At 41.9% G+C, this 25,806-nt stretch overlaps 1 protein-coding gene across 1 annotated transcript in view; it reads right to left on the bottom strand.

Moving 5' to 3' along the window:
* oprl1 (opiate receptor-like 1) overlaps positions 1-25,806 on the bottom strand; it is a gene marked incomplete at both ends in the record, with an annotated part of 44,051 nt that overhangs the window by 8,552 nt on the left and 9,693 nt on the right. Inside the window, 3 exons of the mRNA XM_084070100.1 lie at positions 1,246-1,336; positions 2,019-2,201; positions 4,323-4,410. Coding sequence (XP_083926226.1) covers positions 1,246-1,336; positions 2,019-2,201; positions 4,323-4,410 — 362 coding nt within the window. The remainder of the gene's footprint in view (positions 1-1,245; positions 1,337-2,018; positions 2,202-4,322; positions 4,411-25,806) is intronic.

Genomic DNA, 25,806 nt, shown 5'->3' with positions numbered 1-25,806 from the left:
AATTATTACACTATTGTTATTATTTGTATAATTATTAACATAGAAGGTAATTGCATAGATTCCACATTGAACTTATTATGTAGCAGGAGTTAATTGTGTGTGTGTGTGTGTGGGGGGGGGGGGGTGTAGTGTTTGTCTAGAGATTACAATTATAAAGTGATGTCACTAACACAAATGTTCACTATTAAAAAAAATAAATAGCCAAAGTATAAAATAATGGTTTAAGTGGTGACATGCATTCCCGGATTGAATGGGTTAAGGCAGGACAAAGAAAGGAATTGATTACATGCTCCCAGCAGCAATGTTCCCATTGATCGATTGATTGGATACTTTATTAGACATGAATGTAAACAGCACGAGATACAGTCAGACATTTGAGCTAAAAGGATAACACAAACAAGTCCTGGGGACTTGTTTCCATTGTGGTCCTATGTATTCAATTCATCAACATAGCATACAAATAACACCAATGTGTGTTGACACAAAGGGGGCCTTGATGAAGTGGCCGTATGTGACAAAGTTACTCTTAAAGGTAATAAATTTGAATGTTCATGATTGAATTCACTGATGATAGAGGATGAAACCATTGCCCTTCAGTTGAGTGACAAAGTCTGCATTTCCTCTGCTGCCGCGGGTCACACGGCACACTGTAACCCTTACAAACAAGAATCAGGATGCCCACTCTAACAAGGTTAATTGACCCACGCGGACGTGATGTGCAAGCGGTTAGAAAACCGATTGCGCAAATGTCACCATTAAGAATTTCTGAAAAATAATTAAAGAGAGAGACGAGGCAGTGGAATGACAAGTGAGAGAGGGAGAGAGAGGGGGAGGGGGGAGATGAAGGAGAGGAGAGGCAGACAGAGAAGTACAGATAACAGACCAAATCTGATAAAGAGAAGATGAAAAAGTGGGAAGGAATGAGGAATGCGCGCGTGAGAGAGAGAGAGAGAGAGAGAGAGAGAGAGAGAGACTATGAGGAGAAAGAAAAATACTGAGATAGAGATGGAGAGAGGAGGAAGCAGCAAGAGTGATGTTACTAAACCTTAGCTTCTTTAATTGCCAAATATGGAGAGACGATGGGGGAAATAATTACATAATCTTTGTATACACACGTGTGTGTGTGTGTGTGTGTGTGTGTGTGTGTGTGTGTGTGTGTGTGTGTGTGTGTGTGTGTGTGTGTGTGTGTGTGTGTGTGTGCGAGTGTGTGTGAGTGTGTGTGTGTGTGTGTGTGTGTTTACATACTGTTATGCTCTGGTTCCACTTCGACATCTCCCAACACCATGGCTGGCACCCCGATGGCCGATGCCAACACCCACACACAGATGTTCACTACCTGCATGTGCACACACACACACACACACACACACACACACACACACACACACACACACACACACACACACACACACACACACATGCGCGCGCGCATGCACGGCACGCACACAGACACACACAATGTTTCAGTATTGGTTTTCCAGTTTGTTCCGTCCTTCAGTGCCCTTCTGGTCCTTTCAATTAACAATTTAGGCCCTATAAATAAATATTGGCTGGTAGCAAGGACAATATAAGTCTATGCCAAAAGTAATTTCAAAAAGAAAAGCTGAATGTAAACGGTAGATGTTGGTAAAATATCTCAGTAAAATAAATGTTATTGCACTGACGTAAGGAGGAAACATTTGGGGGATAAAATGGTCTTATGGGATACATAGTGATGGCAAAGCTATTGTTGAATACATAAAGACCTGGTTGCTGAACAGTGGCAATTTGTTTCATCACTGTGAGCATAATCACACTGACCTACTGTAAATAGACACTGTATCGCCTTACCCAGAGGGATCCGAGAAGCCACTGGACATCTACAGTTCGAATTATAGTAGCCTATGGTGGAGGCATTGAATGAGAGAATAATGACCTGCTTGTTATCTATGCTTGGGTTTTACTTTCTTGAAGGCTGTATTTTCTTCATTTGTTTCTTCGAGGTTTGGGAACTCCTGGTATAGCTCAATGGTCCTTACCTTGGCTTTATGAGGTGTCCTCATGTCCAGGGCTTTGACCGGGTGACAGACGGCCACATAACGATCCATGCTCATCACCGTGAGGGTGAAGGTGCTGGTGAACATGTTGTAGTAGTCTATGGACACCACAGCCTTACATAGAGCATTACCAAATGGCCAGAAACCCAGGAACACATCAGTACCCTGCAAAGAGACACACAATAACATCCTGACTGTTAATTTAACTCTTGTGGTGTATACAAATGTAACCAAATGGACCTGTAAGGGTCATTTTGTTACACTAAATCAGATCTATGCCATATCCAGATTGGAATCCGATTTGTTTTATGAAGTCTGAACAGAGACAGGTCACATGGAATCCAATTTTTACAAATCCGACTTGAGCCACATTCAGAGGTGGTTTCAAATCTGATTCAAATCTGATTTCTAAAGATGCGTCTCAGTCTGAACGCAGTTAACTGCTCTAACCACCCGGGTCACATATCAAACTGTCCAAAACGTCACTTGCAGCGCGACCCAAGCGCCACTGACGTCATTACATTACGTTATTATTTTGATTTACGAGAGCGCAAGGGGTGTAATGAAAACAAAATTATCATATCATTGTTATAGTTATAGTTCGGTATGAATGGGTCTTTTAACTGGTCATATGCAAGCCAAATCCAGCGGTCTCGCCAGTGTGGTTGAAACTTCTCTTTCTCATCTAATACTGCCTTTCACTCTCCCTCAAATCTTCCGGCAAGTTTTTTTCTTTATATGTTTTTTTCCTGCCGTTTGGCCGGATACTGATGGTTTTAAAAACATATTGTTTGAAGATTAGTGAAAAGGATGACAGGAAAATGTCTTCTGTGAGCCTGCTGGAGTACATGCAACTGCTTGCAGCCAGGTGCGCTGAGGTCCGGGGGCAGAACGCTGCACTCAGACAGCAGACGGCTCTGCCTTTGATCCAATATGACATCGGTCTCACATAAAGCTATGTTTTAACAGATGATTTCACTTAAATCATTACAAAACACAGTACTAAAGGGAAATAATGTGAAATGATTAGGCGTCAATGTTATATTATATTATATTTATATTTTATTTATTTATTATTTTATTTTATTCTCAAGGCATTATATTCACTGCCCCCACCGGGCAAGTGTTTGGTGCGTTCTGCTGGTCCGGATGGTTTAAAAAGTACATCAGGGCAACCGGGCCTTTATATTGTTGATCCCTGGGGTTATTAGGAGTAATAGTTGTATTGTCCATGACAGTACAGTCTCAGTCAGCCTCGCTTGCAGCAGGCCTGTGAGACAGGGGGTGGCACATCAGCTGATCATATTTGTATGCAATGTTCCCTTTTTTGTGCACTTCTGGGAGAAGGGGTAATTTATTTCAGGCATACTATTTCAGAGAAATCATTGTGGATGAAGATCTTAAAATCTCTGAGGCTTTTTGCCCTTTTAAAAGTGTCTTCCATTTCGAGCAGCTTGGCGACTGAATCTGTCCCCCTCTGGCAGATAGGCGCCAATTCTCTGTGCCCTCTCTACTTCAATCAGTTTTTATTCTATATTAAGCCATCATATTTTTAAACTTAAAGGCATAGTTCATCCCCAAAATATTTTTTTCCCCAACCGATTGGTCACCCCGTGGAGACTTGAATTCATGGATATTTTTGTTTTTGTCACATTCCTAAGCCAATAATTTGATGACCGGTAGCGGTAGGGGTTTGGGTGGCGGGTGGCGGCTGGCTCCGGTGTAGCCAGATCATGTGATCATCTGAATGTCATGAAACCTTTAAGGGAGGACAGGCGGACGGTTGGACCACGCCATCACACTCATGTCACCATGACTCAGCCATAACCATACTAAGGAATTCCCAAAGCAGCTATGGAGTGGTTGTCTAACCTCAATGTGACATCATGGCATGAAGCACAAACAAATCACTCAGCTCGATACATGGCCACAAAAGGGGCTATGTCCATATATGGCCATATACTAATGACATCAGGGATCTAGTTTTATGCCCACGCAAGGGACAAGGACTGACAGATACGGAGATCTCCATATAGCCATATCAGTTGGATCATTGGTGCAAAGTAGATGAAAAAACAACAATGAATGCAATCACAGACAAATTACACGTTCATGCAAATGTCCTCACTTCACAATGGGATCTAATGAAATCCTCTTTGCTTTCATTGGCATCAAGAGCATTGTGTTCTTCTTGTATAATTAGAGGTCCTGTTATCATTTGGCATGGACTATGTATTATTGTGTATTGTGTATAGGTATACTGTACACACCATCCTGTTGACTTACCTGAAAGGGTAACGTAGCCAAGACCAAAGAATCAGCCAGTGCCAAGTTAAAGATGTATATATTAGTAGCTGTCTTCATCTTAGTGTATCTGAGAAAGAGAGAGAATTTAAATGTTAGATTGAATTAATTGTTGTGCCAGTTAAACTATTTTCAAAAACATTTCAAAAATAGCAAAAGAAATTAGATCTACAAGCTCAAATTGGGTCGTTTTTTTTTTTTTTAGACCATTTCACAATATAATAGGGGTGTCGCAGCCAGATGCTATGGCTATTTGGCGGTCATTGGCATGGATTGGTTTGGGAATTCCTATTGTATCCACTATGTATTCTATTCATTAATGTATAATCCATTCTTAATAAGTGTGACACATCTCCTAAGGTATCTACTGATCTGATCTGACCCTAAAATCATTTCTACTGCTCTCCCTCCTGAGACAAGGTTTCAAGCAGACCTATAGAGCCTAATAAGTGATCATCAGGGTGAAAATGATTGATGATTTGAGAGAAACTGTGATCAATAATATGTTGGGGGGGTGGACGACCACGCATAAATACCAATGTTAATGAATGAAGCCCAACAGAGAGTTGGTTTCTCATGAATATTGATTGCTTATATAAAAGCCGCCCACACTACACTATTATCAATTAAAGCAGCAGTGAGAAGTACGATAAAACCAAATTAGAAGGATTAAGACATACAGTCTATGTGATATAGATGAAGCCTTAATGGCTATATCAAAATGATTTAGTATATATATTTTTCATAATATAGCGCCAAGATTATCTAATAATACCTCTAAAATACCCAATGCACACATAGTAAACACAGCTGAATAAACCACCTGCAAATGAGGACAAACTAGAACAGTGCGCTCCTTGGAGCGCATTTCCGCCAGGCCGGGTTGCCTACCCAGGGCTACCCAGCAGTGTTGCCAGATGGGAAATGTTGAATTATCGTACCGGAGGCTTATAATTATCGTATTTGAAAGAAAACTATCGTTCACAGCCAAAAAAGAGAAATAACAAGTGTAAATATGTAATTTCAGAAAAAATATCGTATTTTCTGTAAGAAACAGTTTGAGACTCCTACGTGACAAAAACGCATCAAATATGCTGTGTGGAAGCACGCAACTTCCTGGACCTTACACAAAAAAAGCGTGAAACTGGACTGGAAAGACGCGACCGGTGTTTTTTAATGCCTCCAAGTATAGATCTAGGGTCAGATTTACTGATTTCCTGACTTATTTTGAAAGCCAAACCGGACCCCGAGTCAGAGCCAGGGAATTTAGAAAATTCACAAATGTACAGTATTTGTGATATGGCGAAATAATCATACATTTGGGCATTTTTGGAATTATTGATCGTACAGAGGGTATTATCACACAAATAAGATTTTAAGAAGAGAATTATCGTACATCTGGCAACACTGTGTGTCAGCACCCCTCAACATTCAATTTTGAATCTAATTACAGGCAACTGATATCAGATTTTGACGTAGTCATTGTCACATGACGCACAACGATCATTTTGTGCCTAATTTGTGGTGGAGAAAAAGAAAAGTCCTTTGTGCCGGTGCCCACAATAGGTGGAAGTGAAATTGCTCTTCGCTCTGCGTTGTTTAGAGGCCCCTCAATGTGTGATTAAGATTTGGGGCAGATCGGATAAGTTCAGTTCATGATTTTAGGCATTGTTTGCTAATCAGAATGGAATATGAAAAATCGCACTGATACAACTTGATTACACAAGTTCAGAGCTATTGTGTCGATTTGTGTGACTTTTAGACAGAATCTGTGGAGTAGCTGCAAAAAGAGGGCTGGTAAAGATTGTATGAACATTCAAGAGTTATAGGCTAAAGCATTTAACTTTAGATCTCTCTCTCTCTCTCTCTCTCTCTCTCTCTCTCTCTCTCTCTCTCTCTCTCTCTCTCTCTCTCTCTCTCTCTCTCTCTCTCTCTCTCTCTCTCTCTCTCTCTCTCTCTCTCTCTCTCTCTCTCTCTCTCTCTCTCTCTCTCTCTCTCTCTCTCTCTCTCTCTCTCTCTCTCTCTCTCTCTCTCTCTCTCTCTCTCTCTCTCTGCCTTGTGGTTTGAGTGGTTTGAAATTGAAGATTCCCACGTTCAATCCCAGGCCACTGTCTCATTGAGGTGCCCTTGAGCAAGATAACAGAACTCGTCTACTGCCCCCTTGGAATTATCTGGGTCCTTTTTGTCCTTCCATCCTCCTCCTTTCTCTCCTTGTTAAGCCAGCTCTCCACCGCACCAACTTCAAAATGAGATTTGGCCTTATAGATCGAAATGTGCTCAGTTTTGGCTATTTTCTGGGTGTTAATTTCAATTTATTTTTTATTTATGATTATCTGGGTCCTTTTTGTCCTTCCATCCTCCTCCTTTCTCTCCTTGTTAAGCCAGCTCTCCACCGCACCAACTTCAAAATGAGATTTGGCCTTATAGATCGAAATGTGCTCAGTTTTGGCTATTTTCTGGGTGTTAATTTCAATTTATTTTTTATTTATGTATTTATTTTTGATTATTCGAATAACCGTTTTCAAAAATGTTGTGTACACGTCAGCAGTGGTGGAAAAAATACTCAAATGTTTTACTTAGGTGAAAGTATCAATGCAATAGATGTACTCTGAGTCTGTTACAAGTAAAAGTCCGGAATTCAACATTCACTTGAGTAAAAGTACTAAAGTATTGGTATAAAAATGTACTTAAAGTACCAAAAGTAAAAGTACTAAAATGTTTGAAAATAGCAGATCTACAAGCTCAGAACGCGTCGCATCGCAACACGTTGTGAGCTTGTAGATCTGCTATTTTCAAATAGCCTATAGTTATAAAATATGGCTAAAGTGGTTAATGTATGTTTTATTATGATTTATATCTGCAAAGTAGCTATTAACTAAAGATTTCAAATAATTGAAAAAAGTATAGACAATTGGAAATACTCCAGTAAAGTAAAAGTACCTCAAAATTGTACTTAAGTACAGTACTTGAGTAAATGTACTTTACACGCTGGGAACATCTATTTACAAGCGACTTTGCAGGGAAACAAGCCCAAAGTCGCTTGTAATAAGCAGACCTGGCAATGCTGGCAGGCTAGGCTGAAAGTTATACTCCATTAGCACATCAATGGGCACGTCAGCTGACAGACTAAATGCCAACTTTTGCCAACCGAATACCAGTCTGTTGCAGTCTGAAATAGTCTGAACTAGTCTGAAATAGTTTCTTTGGTGGAGAGTCACCTTTAAAAAACAAACTGTTCCATCTTCTCTCTGTCTCTCTTCACAGTCTAATCTAATGTATGTCCTCCCAGTCTCCTTGTTTTCACTGGTTTACTCCTCTCTCTTAATATCTACATGGTCTCGTCCCTTTTCTTGTTTGTAATCCTGTTAGTAGTAAAAAAAAAATGTTTTTCTGTATCAGATCTCCAGCAGGCATCACCATTTTCTGACAAATATAACTAAATCTTCACTGGCAGCTCTTGTATGTTGTGCTCCTTTTCCCTCTTTTGTTGTTTTGTGTAATAGAAAAGAGATTGTTACGTAAGGCTTTGTTGAATCAAGTCAATCAAGGCATTCTGGGTTCTGTTATTTCGTAATAGCAAACCGCTGTTCTGCCTCTGTTCATGTTGCTATGGAATCGGAATCTTGTAAACTACTAAAACTCATTTTGTATATTGATTTAGTAGCCGTGTAAGCGGGCTAATGTACAGTTAGCTGGGCATTATTGCACAATAAACCCATCTATGTATAATTATACCAATAAAATATGTAAGTCTAATAACCAGTTATTCTCCTATTCTACTATCCTAACAATAATTTCATGAATATTAAAGTAAACAACAACAGTTCATAATGACCCTAAACTGCTGTTTATAACTTAGTAATAAACAGTCATAACACAGTAAGCAATTTTATTGACATAAAGTGATTGTTTACGGTCATTAATGCCTCATTAAGCTGTAAGTTAAAAGGAATAACAAAGTTTAATTCTATTCTATGGTGTCTGTGTAGCAAATCTCTCTGTCTCTACTGTGCATCTATTCATCTCTCACTCTCACTTTCTACGCCTCCCCAGCTCCTCTCTTTCAACAAAATTAAATATTCTCTCTCTCTCTCTCTCTGTCTCTCTCTCTCTCTCTCTCTCATATCCACTGATCTATATATATCTTTTTTTCTACAACACCCCCGCTCTCTCCCTCCATCTCTCCTCATGCCGCATTCCTCGTTCCCTCTCTCTGGCTGCAGCCCCCTCTCATCCTTCCATCCTCTTTCTTCCATTCCTATATATTCCACCTTTCTTCCTCTGCATCCTTTTCGACATTCTCCTTTTTATCCCTGCCTCTCTGCATCAATCTCTCTCTCTGCATTCGTTCCCAGCCCCTCTCTCTCCGTCCCTCTGTCACCCTAACTTTCACTTCTGTTTCACTCTATCTCTCCTTTCTGTATATATCTCTGCCCTCTCTGCATTCTTTCTCATCCCTCTTTCCTGTTTTGTATTCTTCCTATACCTCGTCATCCTCTTCTTCTCTACACATTCTCTCATATCTCTCTCTCTCTCATATCTCTCTCTCTCTCTCTCTCTCTCTCTCTCTCTCTCTCTCTCTCTCTCTCTCTCTCTCTCTCTCTCTCTCTCTCTCTCTCTCTCTCTCTCTCTCTCTCTCTCTCTCTCTCTCTCTCTCTCTCTCTCTCTCTCTCTCTCTCTCTCTCTCTCTCTCTCTCTCTCTCTCTCTCTCTCTCTCTCTCTCTCTCTCTCTAGAATATTCCATATGCGTACTTCCTTTCTGCTTTGGGGACCCCATCTTCCCAGCATGCATCTCTCGCTTTTTCTGCTTGTACACACACTCTGTCTTGATTAATTTCACCGAAAACAATCTTTCTGTCAATCTCCCCCTTTTCTGTTTTCTTTCAAGCGTCTTCACTTTCCTGCACTTTCTCTTCTCTGCCTCTTTTTGTTTCCGTTCCTGCGTCTCTCTGTCTCATTATAGGATCAGCTCATGACAGTCAGGAACACATTGTTACAGAGGTACAGAGAGTGTGTGAACGTGGATACATGGGGAAAGAAGTGGAGAACAGAGAGAGAGAGAGAGAGAGAGAGAGAGAGAGAGAGAGAGAGAGAGAGAGAGAGAGAGAGAGAGAGAGAGAGAGATTAAAGTATTTAGAGGACAGCCTGAGCTAAAATATTACCAGTTGATCCTCAGAGGGAAGTCCAATAACAAGACGCCAACACAATTGGGGTGGCCCAATTATTGTCTCCGCCAGGCCGAAAGGCATGGCGAGAGAGTATGTTTTACCCTCCGTCCGTCCGTCCGGTGTGTGTGTGTGTGTGTGTGTGTCCTGTCTGTGTGTTAACAGCTAATCTCCGGCACCGTTGGCCCGGTCGCTGCGAAACTGTGCACACCCACTCCCTGGATGCCAATTCAGAACCTCTGCCCCCACATTTTTCACATGGGCCTGTTATAGCGCCACCAGGAGGCCGATTTGTACAAAACCCATTTTTTCTCATTACACCTACAGCTTTTAACCAAACGTCATGCAAATCGGTACACAGTATCTCTATAGTCATGTGATCAACCCGGATCTGTCCGATTTCCCATATTGCATCCTCATTGGCTAAGGTTGGCTTCCAAAGTTTGCAGGATTGGTCCGTTTTGAACAAACTGCCTCCAATCATGAACGCAGCTTGCCATTTCCATAGAATTGCACACGCACATTCCCACTAGGCCGAGGAAGAAATGCCACTTGAACATTTTCAAATCAGCCTCATGGTGGCGCTATAACTGGCCGATTTGCATTTTTAACTATAACTGCACCGATCTGCGTGAAACTTTGCACGCACACTCCCTAGAGGCCAAGGAAAAACATTGGACTGCATTTTTCACATCTGCTTTTTACAGCGCCACCAGGAGGCCGATTTATGTAAAATACATTTTGGAGATTATTCCTTCAGATTATGTCCAAAAACACGCAAATTGGTACACTGCATCTCCATAGTCATGTGATTCTGATGGATCTGTCCGATATTTCATATTCCATCCTATTTGGCTTACAGTGGCTTCCAAAGTTTGCAGGATTGGTCAGTTTTAAACAAAATGCCTCAAAACATGAATGCAGTGTGCAATTTCCGTGAAAGTTTGCATGCAGATTCCCACTAGGCCGAGGAAGAAATGCCCCCCTTTTCACATTCACATTGGCCTTTATAGCGCCACCAGCAGGTCTAATTTAGCAAAACACATTTGTGGAACAAAATGCCTCAAATCATGAATGCAGTGTCATCCCATTGAAAGGCCTAAGAAGAAATGCCACCCTTTTCACATTGGCCTATTATAGCGCCACCAGGAGGCCACAATAACCTACCTGACCTGGCGGGAGACCTGTGCTCCGAGGAGCACTTTTTCTAGTTACATATTAATTCAGATGTTTGTTTGTCAGTTTACTGTTCAAACACATTCAATATTCTGACGTTTCAGAATATTGAAATTCAATGTTTTTTATATGTTAATCATTGCACAACCAAAACACATGTCAAGTATATGCCTTCAATATGCGCTGGCCATATTGATCTGCCGCAGGGCGGCTGCTTGTGGGTGTTTTGGCTAGTGATGTGTGGGAGTGACTGTCCGTTGTTATTGTCCCCTTTGATTTAAAAAAAACAGCTTCATGAGAACTTCATTAAAAAAAATACATATATACGTATATATGGCGTCACGTCTAGAGGAGGGTCTGTGTGTCTGTGTGTGTACGGGGCTAGTAGTTGGCCAGTATACCAAGGAAGTAAATTCTAGAAGTGTTTATACATATTGTGAATTTTGTGTGTGTTTGAATATTTTCCATAATCTCAAAACTAAGCTTGAATTGATGCAACCAACATGCATTTGCACTGGCATTTATCTATAAATAGTGTGTGTGTCCTCTGCGTCCTCACACACACACACACACACACACACACACACACACACACACACACACACACACACACAGACAGACAGACAGACAGACAGACAGACAGACAGACAGACAGACAGACAGACAGACAGACACAGACAGACAGACACAGACACACACACACACACACACACACACACACACACACACACACACACACACACACACACACACACACACACACACACACACACAGATGGTATGTAAAAGTGGTTGGTATTTAATGACCTTGGTCATAAAGGCTTCCTCTAGGCTAGGGTCAAAGGTACAGGCTTTCTATAATACAGACACTTCCCTGGACTCTTCATCAACCACAACAACATCTGGTGTATTAGCTGTCAAAGATAGATAGATAGATAGATAGATAGATAGATAGATAGATAGATAGATAGATAGATAGATTACTGCTGATCAGATCAACAATTTTGATCTGATCTGAGTCTGTGAGCCACAGCTGTTCTGCTGCACTCTTTATGCTTTATGCGGGGGACGTACCCTTCCCTGAATCGCGTCTCGTTAAAAGGTAACGTCAAGTGACGTACGAACGTCGTTGCAAACTTTGTTTGAACCGACAAAACTTGAACCGTGTCGGTTCAAGTCAAGGAATATCCAAGACCGATGTCGGATTCTTTAGGGACCAAATCCAGACATCCCACTTGTCCCGGAAGTTCCGGGAGTCTCCCGGGAATCAGCGTCCGCTCCCGCACACCCACGAGCAGTCATAAATCTCTCGCAATGCAAATGCCATTTTTTGCACAGGAGTGCACGACAATTACATGCAAAGTCAATGCAAAGGTGGGCGTTGCATGCAAATGACGCAAAATTATGCATCTCGAGAACCATCCAAACAATCACCTTTATAATCGTGTATTGATGACGCCGCCACAAGGGACTGTATTCCCTTGTGTGAAGTTGGTCGGATCAGCGGTTCTCCAGAAAAGGAATGCAAAGTCAATGCAAAGGTGGGTGTCGCATGCGACATGTCCATATGTAGGCATATATGGATATCCAGTTGTCAAGAACTTCCGATCCAACCGATATACCAATATATGCCAATATATGGGCATATACTGATGACATAAGAGGTCTCCATATATGGGCATTAAGGGACCAGGACTAACAGATACAGATATCTCCATATATGGGCATAAAAGGGACACAGACAGACGGGTACAACGGGTTCTCTGACAAAGCCCCTGACACTATGACTCAGACATTTTGGTTGGATCGGTGTGGGTGTGAGGGCCCATACTCTACATGGGAGCCCAATTTGCGCCCTAGGCAAGTTTTCTATGCCCAGCCTATTTTCCCTCACCATCTCTTAGTCTCTCTCTTTATACTTATCCATTCAAGAAAGGATAACAAATGCTTTTGCTCCCGTAGGCTCTACATTTCTCCACCTCTTTCCATCTGTGATTCTGCGAGAGATGCCAATCCCCCCTTGCTATCACAATTTCTCAGTCTGTCTTATTTCTCCTTCTATCTCATCTCACACTCTATTTCTCTCTATTAATACATTTTCTCTCTGCTTATGATGTCTTACTCTTTCTTAATCTTTCTCAATCTCTTCTCTACCTCCATTCTATACCAATCTTTCTTTCTCACAGCCCTCTCTCTTCTTCTCGCTCTCTCTCTCCATACCCTTGTCCCTTAGAGCGGTTTCACACTATGGTCCCGGGTGCGCACTCCAGACCGCTTGGCAGGTGTCGCGCTAGTGTAAATGTTGCGCATCGTTCCCCGAAACGGATCACAATTATATATATATATATTTATTAGGGAAAGAGATACAGGGACAGAAACCTAATACAAACCAGAGGTGTATTATTTGTCTACCATTTGAGTTATTTATTTTGTGGCTTTATTATATAAAGTATTTAAGTTAAAAACCTGCCGATCCTGTATTTCCTTCCTTATTTTCCCTTGAAAGTAAAAGGGCGATTGTTACAGGTGGTATATCTTGTGGATTTTCAGCTACTATGCATCCCAGAAATATATAGCTTTATAAGGCTTTGTAATTTGAAATTTGTAAGTAAGTATGGTAACTCATTTAGATGTAGGCCTACGTAGGTTTATGGTTTCCCAAGGACTATAGCCGTTTCACTCATGATGCAATTTCTCTTTCATAACAGATAGGCCTACATGTGCCAGATAATCCCCACCCCAAGAGAGTAAAAAAAGAAAAGACGTTACTTTATTTAGTAAGACATGAGAAACAGTACATGGAAGTACAATTCACAATACAAGGTTTCAGTCATTCAGTCCGACTTCACTGTATAGGCTACTATAGTTGCCTTTTCATAAATGATATATTTTTGTACTTAAGCTGTCATGAACGTTTTTAATATTTAGAGAAATTTAAAGTTTCAAATACAAAAGTAGTAGTAGTTGTGAAGGTTAGCAAACTGGACATTTAGACTGAATGTTTCCTGTATCCTCATCTTGTGCTAATGCACACAACTGTTTCACCAGGTTTTATTGTCTCCGCCAGGCCGAAAGGCATAGCGAGAGAGTATGTTTTTCCCCCCGTCCGTCCGTCCGTCCGTCCGTGTGTCCGTGTGTGTGTGTGTGTGTGTGTGTCCGTCCTTCTGTCTGCGACCAGCTAATCTCCGCCACCGTTGGCCCGGTCGCTGTGAAACTGCGCACACACACTCCCTGGATGCCACAGCAGAACCTCTGCCCCACATTTCTCAGATCAGGCTGTCATAGCGCCACCATGAGGCCGACTTATCCAAAACACATTTTTGGATATGACTCCTGCAGATTTTGTCCAAGAAACACGCAAATCGGTACACAGTATCTCTATAGTCATGTGATCATCACGGATCTGTCCGATTTACCATATTCCATCCTGATTGGCTAAGATTGGCTTCCAAAGTTCGCAGGATTGGTTCATTTTTAACAAAATGTCTCAAATCATGAACGCAGCTTCCGATTTCCGTGAAATTTTCCACAAAGATTCCCACTTGGCCCACAGCGCCACCAGCAGGTCTAACTTAGCAAACCACATTTTTGGAACAAAATGCCTCAAATCATGAATGCAGTGACCGATTGTCGTGCAAGGCCTAAGAAATGGCACCCTTTTCACATTGGCCTATTATAGCGCCACCATGAGGCCACAATAATCTACCTGACCTGGCGGAGACTTGTGCTCCGAGGAGCACTTTTTCTAGTTTGTGTTGTTTCTCATAAGCGTGCATCCGTTGTCCGTCAACAACACAGCCGCCTGTGCCTTGACTTCTGTGCGCTCGCTGCGCTGAGCGCTCAGTGCGCTGCGCTCTGCGTTGATTCTCTCCCCAGCTGCAACCATACTGCAACCCTATATTTTTGCGCGACCAGCACAAACATTGTCGCATAATTGATGACGTCTGTGTCCACTGGCGATCCACTATGTGCATGCCGCCACCTATAGGATCGGGGTTATAAATGCAAGTGTACTCGGGCGCGTTACAGCCTTGGCCAATGTGAATGTGGCCCTGCTGGGAGAGGCGATCCGCACTCGGGAACACTTCGGTTCAATCGGTCCCTAGTGTGAAACCGCTCTTACTCTCTCAGTCTGTACCTGTTCATCCTCCCCTCTCTCTCTCTTTCTCCCTAACAATCCCTTTCCTCTATCCTTCTCATGATCTCTTCCTCCCTCCCTTCATCTCCCTCAGTTAAAGAGGCAATGTGTTGGGGATGAAAGGATCTTTCATCTAGCTGCCACTGACTCTCAAATATTAATAATCACTTTGAATAATTCAAACCCCGCCAGGCCACAGCGAAACTAGAATGAGCTATCACACATGGCCCACAGTGTGTGTGTGTGTGTGTGTGTGTGTGCGTGTGCGTGTGCGTGTGCGTGTGCGTGTGCGTGCGTGCGTGCGTGCGTGCGTGCGTGCGTGCGTGCGTGCGTGCGTGCGTGCATGCGTGTGTATACTGTATGTAGGCGTGTAAGCGATATGGTATACACTGTAGATAAAAGGGCTCTTGGGATCACATGGATATTGTCATATAGTAGATTGTGAATACCTTGTAGTGAGTTACTCTAAATGAGAGCATCAAAAATACAATGCCTTCAACCTAAATGCTCAATAATGTTCAGTGAACACGAACATTAAAACTGTGTTGCACTTTTTTGCAAATGACATTTTTTTCCACTCAAGGTTCTACCAATTCTAGCCATCACTTTAACCCTGATGCTGTGAACAATAAGGTACAGTACCACACCTCTGCCTGTATGAGTGACAAAAACGCTGTGAGTTGATACGAATATGTGGAATACAGAATGTACTGTGTACTAAAAACACTTTTGTCGATTCAATGAAGGACATCAGATGAATGAAGACTAGATCAGTCTACTGATCTAGATAGATAGTCTTTCTTTTGCAAGAGGAGAGTGGGAAATTCACTTTTAGAAATCAGTTTTTCTATGTTATTCTTTGTGATACAAAAGTGTCATGTGCTTGTAGATCTACTTTTCTTATACTTTATACTTTATAATATAAAGACAGACAGACAGACAGACAGACAGACAGACAGACAGACAGACAGACAGACAGACAGGACAGCTGAGAGGGAGGAGAGAGGATTCTGTTGGAATTTTATCCTATATCAGCAGGTTTATTCATCTCTCTCCCATGGAAGCCTGAGTGATGAAATTCTCTCCCATTCATTCCATGAAAATAATTGGTCTAAATCCTTTCCTATCTCGTCATACCTTCTTTAACTTTGACAGTGATAATATAAAGAGGTGTACAGAGACATCATTATCTGTATCTGTTCAAACAACAAAATTATCTCTCTCTGTATCTCTCTGTATTCAGATAGAAGTGGGGGTACTTAAGGTACTTACAGTAAGTCGTGTTAAGTCGGGTAAATGTTGTATTTTCTAACCTAATATTCATTGGCAATGTCAATTGTGTGCCTTCAAAGCATGAAGTTGATATAATATTTGCATATATAATTAATATAATTATTATTGCTTTGGAATGAGAAGCCTCACCCTTCTTGGCAACTGACTCCATATCTCCCAGCATGCTTAACTCTAGCTATTTTTCTTGTTATTCATGCACTGTTGGCCTGGCAGGTATTTAAAGACCTAAAACATGCAACACAGAGAGAGAGACGCACGCACGCACGCACGCACGCACTCACGCACGCACAAACACACGCACACACGCACACACGCACACGCACACGCGCACACACACACACACACACACACACACACACACACACACACACACACACACACACACACACACACACACACACACACACACACACACACACACACACACCAGGATGTGAGGATGATAGTTTTCTTGTCTAGAGAAATAAACAGCCATGCAAGTACCACACTTCATTAAACCAATTCAATCAAGAAAGTAGAGACTCAACAAGCAGAGTGGACACAGCAGACCACTGCACACACACTATGTTGAATTCACATTGATATCATGATATATTAGAAAGCTATTTCTAAGTCTAAAGGATGCAATATTACGGTATAATATACTGTAATATAATATAATATTATATAACATTATATAATAAGAAAGGGGAGTAGAGAAAATGAAAAGAAGTCAGCCAGGCTGGAGATAAAGCAGAATAAGAGATTGGTTCAGGGAGCAAAGTAGATAAAGAAGAGTTATTCATACGTAACCGTTGCATCCATTTGCACCCCAGTGTGCATGCATTTGTAATATGCTTATGGTGTGTGTAAGCATTAAGGTGCATTCATCTGTGTGTGTGTGTGTGTGTGTGTGTGTGTGTGTGTGTGTGTGTGCGTGCGTGCGTGCGTGCGTGCGTGCGTGCGTGCGTGCGTGCGTGCGTGCGTGTGTGTGTGTGCGTGTGCATGCGTGGGTTAACATTTTCTGTATACCAACAACTTAAAAACATTGTTTGTTTAATAAATTCCCCTTTTATTTGCATCGTGGCGACAAGTTTGTGCAAATGCATTTCCGATATCTCACTATAACATTTTGGCCATTTGAAAATAGCCGATTTACAATCTGCTATTTTTCAAGTGATTTTTATGCATTTGAAAACTTGAAATGGGGCATTCTGCATAATTAGTACTTTTACTTTTGGTACTTTAAGTACATTTTGATGCCAATACTTCTGTACTTTTACTCAAGTAGATTTTGAATTCCTGACTTTTACTTGTAACTACTTCTACATTGCAGTATTGATACTTTTACTTAAGTAAAACATTCAAGTACTTTTTCCACCACTGTGTAAGTTGTTGAAGCACAACACACCCTCAAGGTAGCTGGGCCAGATGGCATCCCAGGCCAGGTGGGCAGAGCAGAGCGTGCATAGCGCAGCTGGCTGGTGCGTTCTGCAGACATATTGAAACTCTCCCTTTCCCTGTGTGTATTCCCCTCATGGTGCTGCAATAAACAAATAAAGATGCTTATATGATTTGCATCCTGTTGCCTCACTCCCATTGTGAGCAAATTAACCCATTCAGACCGGGAACGCACCTGTGTAACCACTTTATCCATATTTTATAATTTAGGGCAGGCTATTCAAAAATAGCAGATATATATACAAGCTCATAGTGCGGCACCGAGCTACGAGCTTGCAGATCTGCTATTTTAGAAACATCTTGAAAATTTGTGCAAATCTTTGAATATATATAATTTTTTAAAGCAAACATTTGTAACTCAAATCTTTGCTTCTGGGGGATTCTACAAAATGTCTTCTAAAAACCTAACAGTTTTTTTTTTAAACTTATGTTGCTATAATATCAGTGGTTCTCAAACTGTTTCATGTCAAGGACCCCCGCTTTAAAAAATGTATATTCAAAGATTTGCACACATGTTCAAGATTTTTCAAAAATAGCAGATCTACAAGCTCATAGCGCAGCACTCAGTGTCGCGCTATGAGTTTGTAGATTTGCTATTTTTTAACAGCCCACTGTATAAAATAATGGTTTAAGTGGTTACACAGATGCGTTCCCGGGCTTAATGGGTTAAAATGCCCCCTGCGCCCTTGTTTTCCACGTTCACTGTATCGTAGGCTATAGGCTATATATGAATATTATGTGTTCATGATCATCAGCAGGGCAAACACAGAGTATGGAGCGCACACCTGTGTTGATGAGGTGCTGGCCACGGCAGGTAATAATGTTGATAAGGATGAGGCCGCACAACTCTTAGCCACGATGCAGAAAATTTAATGAAATGAAACCAACGTTTCGACAAATATAGTCTTCCTCAGGGTTCATCAGCAGATCATGGATTGTAATAGCCTAGCTGCTCGTAAATATTTGAGATCCAGAGTGACACATTTCTAGCATTTTGTACCATTCACTGTAAGGTATTCTATTCACTAGAATACTTAGCCGTGAATGGTTGAAAAGGCCATGCTGCCACTTTCAGCACAATGGGTGTCAATGAAAGTGGTATATATTTTTATTTATCCACCATCTTCGGTTTCACTACCAACTCACCGCGTTTTCGTAAGCGTCATGCACACATCTCTGAGGAACGGTGACAAAACAGCTGTCTCTCTCCTCAGCTGAGATATCGCCTCAGTGGTGTTTAGCTACCGATGCACAGAGAATACCGAAGGCCAAATATCCATAAATATCCTTCATAGATACTAGATAGATTATTACACATACTGCCAGGTTCTATTTGAATATGGCCAAATATGGGCATTCCAATATATGGGCATATACTGATGACATCAGGGATCTCCACATATGGGTATAAAAGGGACAAGGACTGACAAATAATACAGATATCTCTCCATGTATGGGCTGGATCAGCGGTTCTGGAAAAGAAACGTCACTCTGACGTCACCCTGACTCAGCCATAACCATAAGGAGTTACCAATGGGTTAGGGTTAGGGTCAGCGACGCCCCAAATATGGAGTGTGTTTTCTAACCTCAATGTGTCGTCATATATCTATCTACCTTCTACCTCTACCTTACAATTTGAATCCTGCGCCACGTCGGTTGTCCGTTGTATGTATGTATGTATGTACGTTGCAATCTGGCAAGAGTGATGCAACACTGCATCACTCTTACTGTCTGTCTGAAACTTTACACTACATCATCACAACAAACCAACCTGTTACCAAGACGACGATGACGATGAGACGGTCGTCCCGAATATGGACACAACGCCAGTGTGACGTAATCTCACGACAGCATGACATCACATTGGACCCGTTTTGACTTTATTATGGAGATCTCTGGATCTGTCTGTCTGTTTCCCTTTCATGCCCATATATGGGGATCTATGTATCTGTTTGTATGTGTCCTTTTATGCCCATATATGGCATATATCTCTGTCGCTTTTTGTTTGTTTCTTCTTTAAGCAGAATATGCAGCCTGCATAAATCTGCATCATTCAAGTCATCATCCCAGATGCTGGACTTTTCACTTTTGACTGGGCCAGGCGACAGTTTCCAGTCCGCACTGCTTTCGCCACCACCATCAACAAATCACAAGGCCAGACACTTACAACAGTTGGGGTCTGGCTTCGATCCCCTGTCTTCACTCACGGACAACTATATGTTGCCAGCTCAAGAACGGGTGACCCAGCACGCCTAAAGTATGCCATACACCAGCAGGAAAACCACACTGAAAACGTCACGGAAAACGTGGTTTTCACAAAAGTGCTTCTTCCCCACTGAGGTAAGGCTGTTGCATTCTTCCATGTGTCATTTCTCATTGCTCAACATAACCAACAATGCCTACAACTTCACACAAAAATCACTGCCTTCACTATCACATGATCCATGGTGGACTTCTCACATTGTCTGCTTGACTCCTGCCTTCTCCTTTTCTCCCATTCTGCAGGCTCTGCCATGACAACCTGTGGACCTGACGACGTCGCCACTGTCTTTCACACCATTTCATTCTTATCCACCCTTTACACAAATAAACTGCTAACTTCATCTCCTGCGATTTCAACTATCTTTTCACATTGTACACCACTGCACACTCCCCACAGGTCTGCCATACCAGGTCTGAGTAATCACAAAGTGGGTTTTGGTCATTGGAGAGGTGATGCACGTCACCTCTTTCTGAAGCGGGTACTTTCAAAGCCTGCCGTGGATTTAGGAGAGCACAAAACTCTCTCTCACACTGTGAGGTGCCTGTAAGGTGGCACTGCAAAGTGAACGACGCGTCACGCTAGACGTTCGGGCCGCGTAGCGGCCCGAACTTCTAGTATATATATATATATATATATAGATATATACATATGTATGTATGTACATATGTTTGCTCTTCTCTTAGGCAAAAGAACATTTTATGAGTGGTCGAGAGCATTCTTACCAAAAAACACTGTAAACCTAAGTTTTAAATCTGAGGAACATAAAACAAAAATGTGCTAATGTGGATTATTAAATGTGTAGACTAATGAAACACTATTGGTCCAAAGATCACAAGCCTCTAAACACACCTGGATGATATTGTGTGCATTCAGCTTCTAATTTTAAATTGATTTACTTCTGTCCCTCTGCTGACATGGCATTTACAGCCTCACAAATGTTTTGCCATTGCTGGGCTTTTCATTTACATTACTGACACTTGGGAAATCATCAATCATCAATAAAAAACTGAGCAAAATTATTTGTCCACGACAATATACACCTCTTCATGCATGTCAGAGTTCAGTCATGTGAAAGAAAGACAGCTGATTTCCTCATCCCCATCACTCTAATTGAAGGCGTGTTAATTAGTCAAGTCAGCTGGGGGTTAAATAAAACCTGCATGCAACCCGCACATGTTTGTGCAGGCACACATGTTCAGCTTGCTGTTTTAAAATGTAATTGGCTTGGGTTTAACAAATAGCTTCAATGCAAAAAAGAAAGAAAAGAAAAGAAAAAGATCAATGTCCTGGTAATTGCTCAGGGACTGACTACGGATTGTACCTCTTGCTAGGATCAAAGTGTATTCACACACACACACACACACACACACACACACACACACACACACACACACACACACACACACACACAGTCCAGACATAAGCACACTGCGGGTTACAAATAAATTGTAGACTAACAGACTTTTTTCACTTGTCTTGGGAAACTAAACGACTGCATGTAATTTCCCCCAGTGCCATTAGCCAACCTCTATGGAGGAAGCCAGAGTGGATGAAACCAATTAAGAGAAAGGGGTGAAGAGAGAGAGAGAGAGAGAGAGAGAGAGAGAGAGAGAGAGAGAGAGAGAGAGAGAGAGAGAGAGAGAGAGACAGACAGAGAGATAGAGAGAGAGAGAGAGAGAGAGAGAGAGAGAGAGAGAGAGTTTTTCTTATCTAGCACCAAATTATCAGTAGGGATGTTTGAAATTGAGCCAGTTGTTAGAATTCTAACATTATAATATGGTCTCTCTTCGGACAAAGTAATGAAGGTAATGGTCTCTCCTGAGACAAAGTTACAAAGGTAATTTTATGGTACTGTATCTCCTTGAACGAAGGGGTTCATACCCAAGTGAAACAGACAAGCATAACATACGTGCAGTATACATGATATCATTTTGCAAACGTGATCTGGGTGTGCCTCCGCCAACCAAAGTATGAAGAAAACACGCCTCTCTATACGCCAGTTGACCTGGTCCAAGCGAACGGCGCAAAAATCCTCTAAACACCCGGAGGCGAGGGGAAACATGCCACTGCACCATGGGAAATTGCCAATTTGCATGTCTGCGGTGTGCATGTCCGCTGTGTGCCTCTGGCGAACGTGACCTGCCCCAAAATAGCCCCCTCTGAGTTAAATTAACACTGAAGATTTTCAGAGCATTGAGACCTGTGCCCTTCCAGAGGCCGTTCCTCTCCTCTCCTCTCCTCTGCTCCCACTCTCTCTCTGTTTGCTCTCTCATTTCCTTGGTCACTTCCTCTCTTATGCCTCCTGTTTGTTCAGATTAATTCCTCATTCCTTCAATCCCTCCCTCCGCTTCTCTTCTCATCCACCTCCACTGTCCTCACTTTTCATCACTTTTCTTTTCTTAATTCTCGAAGTGGGGTCCGGGGACCCCCAGGGGTCCTTGAGGTTGTACCAGGGGGTCCCCAGTAAAATGTGTTAATATAGCGTCACAATCATTTTAACCACTTTAACCATATTTTATACTTAAGCTATTCAAAAATAGCAGATACAAGCTCATAGCGCATAAGTATTTTTGAGATTGGGGGGTTCGCAGCCAAATACATATCATTTTGGGGGTCCTTCCTTGACATGAAAAAGTTTGAGAACCACTGCCTTAACCATTTAAGACATCCAACAGAGTTTCTGTGTCTCCCATTTCGCAGGTCCATGGACTGTTATTACGGACCCCCCAGCTGCAGATCAAGAGTGTGATTGCGGGCCTAGCCATGGAGCACGGCTGTGGATGGACCCTTTAATCTTTTTTTCTTGAATTGAATTGAAATAAGACCTGAGGCCGATTCTATACAAAATGCATTCTAAATCAGTGGTTCTCAAATGTTTTCGTGCCATGGACCCCCAAAATGATTTGGCCACGGACCCCCCATCTGAAATTCGTTTTTTTAATCAATATTATTCAAAATGTTTCTTGCACTTTCAAGATTCTTCAAAAATAGTCAAAAATAGCAGATGTACAAGCTTGTAGATCTGCTATATGTGAATAGCCAACGCTAAAATCTAAAATAACAGATGCTTTCCCGTTTTGAATAGGTTAAACACACATTTTTCTTCTTGTATTGTCTTACTCAATATCTTTTCTTCTTTCACCTCACTGATTTACTGCCATCCTCTTCCTCCACTCTCTCTTTCTCTCATTTTCTCTCTATCAGTCTACTTCTCTCTCTTTCCTTTACAGTACATAAACATCTACCTTTCTCTCTCTCTACCCTCTTCTCTCTCACTCCTTCTGGCAATCCCTCCATCTCTCTTTCCTTCACTTTCCTTCCCCCTCTCTTTATCATTATCATTCTATCTCTTATTTTGTATCGAACCACACTCTATATATTCTATATTTCACCTCATTTAACCTCTGCTATTATTTCTGTATCTTCTTTTCTTTCCTACAGTCCGTCATGTTCTCTCCTCTTCCTCTACCTCTACCTCTCGCTCTCCTCTCCCTATCCCCATCGCTCTTTCTGTTCTTTCTGCCTGTCGAAAAGTGGTTGTTTCGTCAAAATGTGGGCGTTTCACGTGACTTTTTGATGATTGGTTCGAATGGTTGTAGGACAGCCTTGTTTTCCCATTGCTGCTATCGTTTCCCATGCTCTGGAGGGGCAGTCACAGATTTCGATACATAATACAGTATATGTTATTTGTATTAGCTGCAAGGTGTTAATTACCGCAACTCAAACGTCTCTGTTTCATGAAACTGCTTTTCTGTGTAGTAAAAAATCACACCCAGTGTGAAGTGGGCAGTGTGTGGTCATCACAACATGACTCACTTAAAACAAACACATTTATGTTTTTGTGTGGTCATCACAACGTGTGGTCATCACAACATGACTCACTTAAAAAAAACATAAATGTGTTTTTTTTAAGTCCATACTGCTATTCATAGGGCTGCACATGTGTCATGTGTTTCGCTAGCCAATCACAGTCCTGAATTTGCAAAGTCAGCCAATCACATTACAGCTAGTGGTGATGACACTAGCTGTAATGTGATTGGCTGACTTTGCAAAAGTATAGATTTGCATTGACTGTGGAGGGGTTAGCGTTGTAGACTATTGGCCAATCACGGTGCAGGATTGGTCAGTGTCCAAACCTCACTTATAGGGGGCGGTTACACCGCCCCAAAAAACACTACACTTATATTATAGGCTGTCATCTCCATGACAACGGCGCGTAGAGGAACCGACAGGTTGTTGATTGGGATCATTGAGAGTTCAGAGTGCCGATGTTACCAAAAAAGTGCGTATCAGTAGTATGCTAGAACCAGTGCTTATTGCCAGCAGTTTTAACAATAGTAGAAGCATAGATTTCAAACATGAATGAAAATGGCAAGTTCAAAGTTTGTCAGTAAAAGAAAGGTGGACACTGAAAAAGAGGCATGTAGCTATGGTGAAGAGACAGTGACCACATTTGAACTGAAGCCAAACAAAAAGAGGAATTGACAGGTAAAATCATGCACCCCACTCTCTGATTCCACAGCAACCAGTAGAACTGAAATTCTGGCTGATCATGATGATGATGATGATGCTGCACATAAAAAAGACTGTAGGCTAATAAGAGAATAAAATAAAATCAATCAATGGATATACAACATTATACATCCTAACAACAGCAGCATTATACACAACAGTCACATAGGCTACTTTAGCTGTAGTTATATAAATGATGCAATGCTAGAGTGCTGCCACATAATCTGGAATAATGATAAAATCATGGATTTAGAACTATTCTGGCCACAGTGGCCGGCTACAGCACTCCTCAGAGCTTGTAGATCTATGATTTCCGGCTTAAAACGGCGATGGCGCCCGAACGGTGGGTCGTACCGGGACGGGTCTTGTTTTCCAATCACTTTATTTTGTTTTCCCTAGGCTACTGCACCTTTTCTCTCCTCTAGTCCTCTGTTCTATCTCTCTATGTTTCTCTATTCATCTGTTTCTTTCTAATTGAACTCAGCCCCTCCTCTATTTTTTCCCTCCCTCGTCTGTCCACACTTGCTTAATTGAGTCCTGTCTTCTTCTCTTCCATCCTTATCTTCTCTTCTCATCCCATAACCGCTATGACAATGGTAAATGCCACGCCTCATCTCCTCTCTTGCCTCCCGACCCCCCCCCCCCCACACACACACACACACACACACACACACACACACACTTTCATCAGAAAACGTAAATAGCCATCAAATTGACCATGACCATTTAAGATAAACCCACTGCCAAATGGTAGCTTTTATTGCCCATGGCCAAACTCTGTCATTTCCTCAGGCTTTCCTCAGAAGCTATTTATCTCCTGTGCACCTCTTGCTGTCATACCCTTCTTTATACAGAGTTCAATTGTCCAATTCAAATGAAAATGCAGTTGCAACTGGAAATCCCACCCGTTTTTCTCGGTAGGTGAAATGCTAGTGACTCTTTGGAGATGCTATAGGTTTTCCTATGTAAACAGCAATATTGTAGTTCTACCCAGTAGATCGTCGGTGTGGTCCCACTATGTATTTGTACCTCCTCTTCCATACCTATAAACGTGGCTGGCTGGATTCAAATGCACCCTTGTGAATTCAAATACCAAACCTTCCTCATAAAGAGAGCCAGCCCAGATATAAATCACCATCATATAAATCGCCCCATATTTCTCTCCTCCCTCCATCTGACATTTATCCATCCATTCATCCATCACACAGACCACATCGGGTGGAATTGAACACCCTGCTTTCAACACACTGCTTCACATTCATGCAGTTACCACACAAGCACTGCTGGGAGCTGCCTAGTAATACAATATATTTTACTGTTTGGCCATTGGGAACTGCCCAATATAACCATGGCCTTCTACTGTTGTCTGGAACTGCCCCATACAACCATGATCTTATACTGTTGGCTGGAACTGCCCAATACAACCACTGTCTTCTACTGTTGGCCACTGAGAACTGCCCAGGACAATCACTGTCTACT

The sequence above is a fragment of the Gymnoscopelus microlampas genome (genome assembly GCF_963454915.1).
Source record: "Gymnoscopelus microlampas genome assembly, chromosome: 10".
Taxonomy (NCBI): domain Eukaryota; kingdom Metazoa; phylum Chordata; class Actinopteri; order Myctophiformes; family Myctophidae; genus Gymnoscopelus; species Gymnoscopelus microlampas.
This window is presented reverse-complemented; position numbering and strand designations above follow the sequence as displayed.